At 55.7% G+C, this 5,988-nt stretch overlaps 1 protein-coding gene across 1 annotated transcript in view; it reads left to right on the top strand.

The window, feature by feature from the left end:
* Nucleotides 1-5,988, top strand: part of TRPM1 (transient receptor potential cation channel subfamily M member 1) — a 66,137-nt gene that overhangs the window by 50,708 nt on the left and 9,441 nt on the right. The window contains exons 24-27 of the mRNA XM_006167283.3: nt 505-679; nt 2,716-2,736; nt 3,373-3,517; nt 4,446-4,648. Coding sequence (XP_006167345.2) covers nt 505-679; nt 2,716-2,736; nt 3,373-3,517; nt 4,446-4,648 — 544 coding nt within the window. The remainder of the gene's footprint in view (nt 1-504; nt 680-2,715; nt 2,737-3,372; nt 3,518-4,445; nt 4,649-5,988) is intronic.

Genomic DNA, 5,988 nt, shown 5'->3' with positions numbered 1-5,988 from the left:
CGGGGGACCGACGTGCTCCCCCGTGTCCCCCGCGGGTGACCGACATGCTCCCCTGCGTCCCCACATATGACTGACGTGTCCCCCCGCGTCCCCCACAGATGACCGACACGGTCCACCGCGTCCCCCGCGGGTGGCCAACGTGCTCCCCCGTGTCCCCACAGATGACCGACGTACTCCCCCACGTCCCCACAGATGACTGACATGCTCCCTCGTGTCCCCCGCGGGTGACCGACGTGCTCCCCTGCGTCCCCACATATGACCGATGTGCCCCCCCACGTCCCCCACAGATGACTGACACGGTCCACCGCGTCCCCCGCGGGTGACCGACGTGCTCCCTGTGTCCCCACAGATGACCGACGTGCCCCCTCGTGTCCCCATAGATGACCGACGTGCTCTCCCGCGTCCCCACAGATGACTGACATGCTCCCTCGTGTCCCCCGCGGGTGACCGCGTGCTCCCCTGCGTCCCCACAGATGACCGACGTGCCCCCTCGTGTCCCCACAGATGATCGACATGCTCTACTTTGTGGTCATCATGCTGGTGGTGCTCATGAGCTTCGGGGTGGCCCGCCAGGCCATCCTGCACCCGGAGGAGAAGCCGTCCTGGAAGCTGGCCCGGAACATCTTCTACATGCCTTACTGGATGATCTACGGGGAGGTGTTCGCGGACCAGATAGACCGTAAGAGCAGAATCCATAGTAAGAGCTCCCGCCTCCAGGCAGGTGGCCAGTTCCAAATTAGCGTGGACCGATTTGGAAAACAGTCTGTCCTGCACCGGCATCCCACTGCCTCACAGATGCTGGCGTGCAGGCTTCCGGGCACCTGCCACCCCCCGCTCCAAACTGCATCTGAGTCTAGAACCTGAGTCTCACCTACCGTGTGTGAGCTGGCAGGCACCCCTGCCGGCGGCCGCGGCTGCAGTGCTTGTACCTCCACGGCCTTCCGTGCTGGAATAAAGCCAGGAGTGTTCCAGGAGGTTCCGCGGCAGGGAGCCATCAAGGCCCATCTTCCACGTGGCCAGGCTTTCTCTCCACTCATGAGGGCTCTTTTTATTATGAGAGAAAATGGGGTTGTAAGCAGGGGACGGGCCTGGGCTCTGAGCCAGGGAGCGTGAAACCCCGCCATCCTTGAACCCGTTTTCCCAGGACACCTGACACTCCCATGAGGGGCTGCTTCCGGCCGCCATGTCCTCGCCATACTTCCTCCGCGTTGATCATAGACGTCAGGGGCCATCCACGTCCGCTGTACCCAGAGCCCTGTCCCTAGGGGGTGGGCAGTGCGAGCGCCTCTTCTGGGAGGTGTGTCAGGACACCCTGCACCACTGGGCTGGGCGGTGTGCCCACGTGGAACCTCCCTTCCATTTTCGCAGTGCAGCGTCGAGCGTGGGGGTGCCATACTGGAGCTGACTAGCGACCATCAATGCTTGTCGCTTGATAAACCAGAACGTAAAATCCTGGTTTGGTCTTAAAAGCTTAGGTAGGGACCAGCAGTTAGCGTAATGGATATGTCGCTGGACTCCCATGTAGTCGTCCGTGGTTTGAATCCCAGACCCAGTGGCTTAAACTCACACAGGGCGCGTGTGCAAGCATGCCCAAGATCCTGAGAGGAGAATGGAGAAGGGATTGTGGCCTGGCCATCTCCCCAGGGGGGTGATTTCTCACTTTCTGTGTCTCTGTGTCTTATTGGCAAGCACATGTGTCCTATAGGAAAAACCTCTCCAAAAAAAACCAAAAAAAAACAAAAAACCAGCTTAGGTAAAAAAATGAAAATTAATTTAAATATCTTTATTTATTAAATAGTTTAAATAAATATATTTAATATGTCAGAAGGGCACAGTCTCCTCTCCAGCCATAGCTTGTATTTTGATGTTTTTCTTCAATTAAGTTAGGTAAGGAGAGAGGGTCGGGAGGTGGCCTTGAGGCTATTTTTGGTAACATCAAGTGCATCGAGACAGCCCAGAAACGGGACAGAGCGGTGGTGGGGCAAACCACGAGTGGCCGTGTCTGGGCGCGGACGTGTCTCCTCGCCTTCTTTGTGTGGGTGGTTTTCACATGGAAATAATTGCTCATGAAACGTGAGAAAAAACTCAAAGAGAATAGGCTTATCAACTATTTTTGTTAAGTTTATTCATTTCTTCTTTGAGAGAGACAGACAGACACCAAGAGACAGAGACAGGCCCTCCCAGCAGGGTCCCCGTGCCAGGACCCATCCGGTCCCAGTCACCCGGGAGACGGGTCGGGAGGCCCAGACACAAGCCCGCCTCGCAGGCCCCGTGTGTGACCCCCGCAGCAGCACCCGCCCGGTTTTGGTTCTCGATCTGTGACGTGGTAACTGCATCTGTGTCCGTGTTGGAATACAGGGCAGGCTCGACTGCCGCCTGCGAGTCAGCGACCAGCTGCGGGGGACCCTGCCTCTTCACAGTGCTTTTAGCAGTAGGCACTGAGGTCTGCTGGGCTTCCAACATGAGGTAAAATAAACACGCAGAACGCGCTAGCTAGAGGTACCGAGGTGTGCACGTCTTCTGAACACGTCACGGTCGCCAAGTAGGCATTTGTCCTTCCCGAGCTTGAGGTCTGTTTCTGGATAGTAAGACAGCGCAGGTGTTGCCGCGTCATCCATGTAAGCTTGCTCTCACCGTCCTGTTTCTTCTCCTCCCTCCACCCCCAACGTGACCGGAAACAAAACACAACACAACCTCTGCCTTGTGGCGCTGCAGTCTACGCCATGGAGATTAACCGTAAGTTCCCCAGGAGGCCGCCCGTGCGGTGCGCTTAGCAGCTGGCTTCCCCTAAGTGGCCGCGGCAGTCCTGTACTGTCCAGGCGTCCCTGTGGCCTGGCGTCCGTGGCGGAAGCTGAAACTCAAGGGAAGCAGACTGCCGGTTCACTGCCAGGCCGCCGTTTCTTTCCCACTGGGAAATGGGCCTCCTGTGGTAAAAGTGTGTTTCGAAGAGCAGAGAGAAAAAGGTTCTTTTCCAACGTGACAGCCGAATGCCGGCTCACCACGGTGGGTGGGGGACGCCTGCCCACCCCGCATGGGGAACCGCTTTCCGATCCACTGCACACGTGCGACCGAGGCAGCAGGGGTGGGGCTGCGCAGTTGGGGCCGTCTGCGTAAGAGGCGTGGGCTCCCAGGGAGCAAGCAGAACCCAGAAACTGGCCGGTGCCAGGCGGGACGGACGGCCAATGGCGACTGGGTGCAGGTGTGTGTTACATGTCTTGTCTTCTTTGCATGGGCGTTTTTCACGTGGAAATAATTGCTCTTGAAATTTGAGAAAAAACGTGAAAGAAAAGGAGCTGGGTCCCGTCATAGCCACGCAGCGGATGCTGTCCCCATGGCGTGTAAGGCGACCGCGGCGTGCCCCTGTCCTTGCAGCTCCCTGTGGCCAGGACCTGTATGACGAGGAAGGCAAGCGGCTGCCGCCCTGCATCCCGGGCGCATGGCTCACGCCGGCCCTCATGGCCTGCTACCTGCTGGTGGCCAACATCCTCCTGGTGAACCTGCTCATCGCCGTCTTCAAGTACGTATCCCGGTGTCCCGGCCACCCCGCCCTGCAGGCTGTGTCTCCTCTGAGCACGGCCGCGCGGGCTCTTGGGGAGTATCGCCCCCCGCGCGTCCTCGCCGTTCAGCCTGTTGGTCTTACCGTGTTCCTAAGTCACGCCTTGCCACGTGGACGCTGTGCGTGTGCTCTTGCTCAGCACTGTCACACGCGGCGAAGCGTTCTTGGCGGAAGCCCTGAGGCGCAGGCGGGGGATGAAGCCCTGCTTGCCTCGTCACCGCAGGCTCAGAAAGCAGCGGCTAAGTCACTGCAGGGCAGCATGATGCCGGTTCTCATGTCGCTTACATAGAAGATAAAATGCCCTACGGGAAAAGTAGCTTAAATGTCAAATCAAGTTTCATATAAAACTGGCCCATGTGGCATGATATAGTCAGTGTGCTGACTACATTTAATAAATATTGAAAAACATGCGTTTAGTTATGCAGATAGAAAAGGAGGGGAAACCTTTGTAGACATGTAAACTCTTAGAACCGACCCAGGCATTGGAAAGCCGGGCTGCAACCCCGGCCTGACAGATGAGGATGCTAAGCCCTGGGAGGGCCCCAGCCTCGTGGGGACACGCAGCCCTGAGCACGCTGCCCGGCCGCGCCCAGCTGTCCTCTCCCTTCCCACGAACATAGGGCTCCCTGCCAGGCAGGTTCAGGAATCGATCGGCCGGGAAGGGACCCACTGACAGCTCGTGTGCACACATACGCTCTGAGCACGCGAGTGCAGGCCGGGCGGGCTCTCAAGATAGCGGTAGCTAGCGACGTAACTCACCTGCTACCCACACGGCTAGGCTGTCCTGTGTAGACCAGGCCGAGCTCAGCGAACAGGCAGCAGGGGCTGGCCTGGCGATGGGGGCCTCTGGACACCGGCATGGCTAATGGGGTGGTGTCTTCCTCTCAAGCAATACCTTCTTCGAAGTGAAGTCGATATCCAACCAGGTGTGGAAGTTCCAGAGGTACCAGCTGATCATGACCTTCCACGACAGGCCCGTCCTGCCCCCACCCATGATCGTGCTGAGCCACGTCTACATCCTCGCCATGCGGCTCAGCGCGCGCTGCAGGAAGAAGCGGGAAGGGGACCCGGAGGAGCGTGACCGCGGGCTGAGTGCGTGGGGCTCACGTTGGTCTCGGGCCTGCGGCCTCCTGAGTCTCACACCCTCTAGTGCAGCTGCTGTTCCCATCTTCTGTCCACTTCCTCCCACTTGTGTTATTTTATTTTTTTAGAGAGACATTTTTGCTACAGGGTACATGTGCTTGCTGGAGACACAGAGAGAGCCAGAGAGACAGAAAGTGAGAACTCACCCCCAGGGCATGGCTGCACTGCGGTGCCTTCTCCACCATTCTGTTCTCGGGATTTTAAGCACACAGGAACATGTGCCCCGTGTGAGTTTCAAGCTTCCAGGTCTGGGACTTGAGCCACAGTCGGCCATGTGGGAGTCCAGCACTGTAACCACTATGCCATCTGCTCTGTTTATTAGTGATTTATATTACTGAAACTCTGCCCATAGACCAGGAGTGGAGAGTTCTCAAAATAACTCTCCTATGTAAATTTCTATATAAATTCAATTCTTCTTTCCAAATGTTTAGTTTGTTGCTTCTAAAGAGGAAGAGACGGGCTGGCAGGTGGTGTAGTGGTTATGTCACTGGTTGATCGAGGCTTGAATCCCAGGTGTGGAGGCTTGAAAACCATGCCAGCTGTGTGTGTGCATGCCCCAAATCCCAAAAGAATGGAGAATAAGTGCCGGGAGCCGTACCCCAGCCGGGGCAGGTGCACAGGGAGGCGACTAAAGGGTGAACAGAAATCAGACTAAGACCTCATGCCCTTAGCATGTTCTTAGCCGGCTACAGCCAGAGTAAACTCCAGACTGCAGCCCTGATGGCCAGGAGTCATGCGTATTTATTATGGAAGGAGTTTTACAGCAGTGGGATGGGTGAGGGGAAGTAAGGGAAACATTTTGCTCTAAAAGGTAAGGCATTCAAAGTATAGGAACAATAATCATAAAACATGACGTCTGTTTTGTTTAGGTATAAACAGTCATAATTTTTAGAACGAGGAAGTCCATTTTTTGGGTGCATCTTCTTCTTAGATCTTGATTACCAGGGAGGGTCTTTGGATGAGAGGGTTTCCAGGAATTTTCAGTCCCAGACCAGCTTGATTACTTTAGTCCCAGATTGGCTTGAGAATTTTGAGCCTCGGGTCAACTTTTGAGAACTTCAGCTTTGGGCTAGGGTGACAGTAATTACAAGAGCCTAGAAATAAATCCTGTTTGGTTTAGTAAAGACAAAGTTAGTATATACTAAAGTGAAATACTTATGTTATCCCTGGGGTAGTCTACAGCTAAGAGGGTGAGTCTACATAGGAAAGGAATGTGGTCTTGTGAGTAACTAAAGGTTACTGTGTACTTGGGACCCTCTACCTGCTGCTAATGACTGTGGCTTGGGGAA

This window comes from Tupaia chinensis, unplaced genomic scaffold (genome assembly GCF_000334495.1).
Source record: "Tupaia chinensis unplaced genomic scaffold, TupChi_1.0 Scaffold144682_1, whole genome shotgun sequence".
Classification (NCBI taxonomy): Eukaryota; Metazoa; Chordata; class Mammalia; order Scandentia; family Tupaiidae; genus Tupaia; species Tupaia belangeri.
Note: the sequence above shows the minus strand (reverse complement) of the source record. Positions and strands in the feature narration are given on the sequence as shown.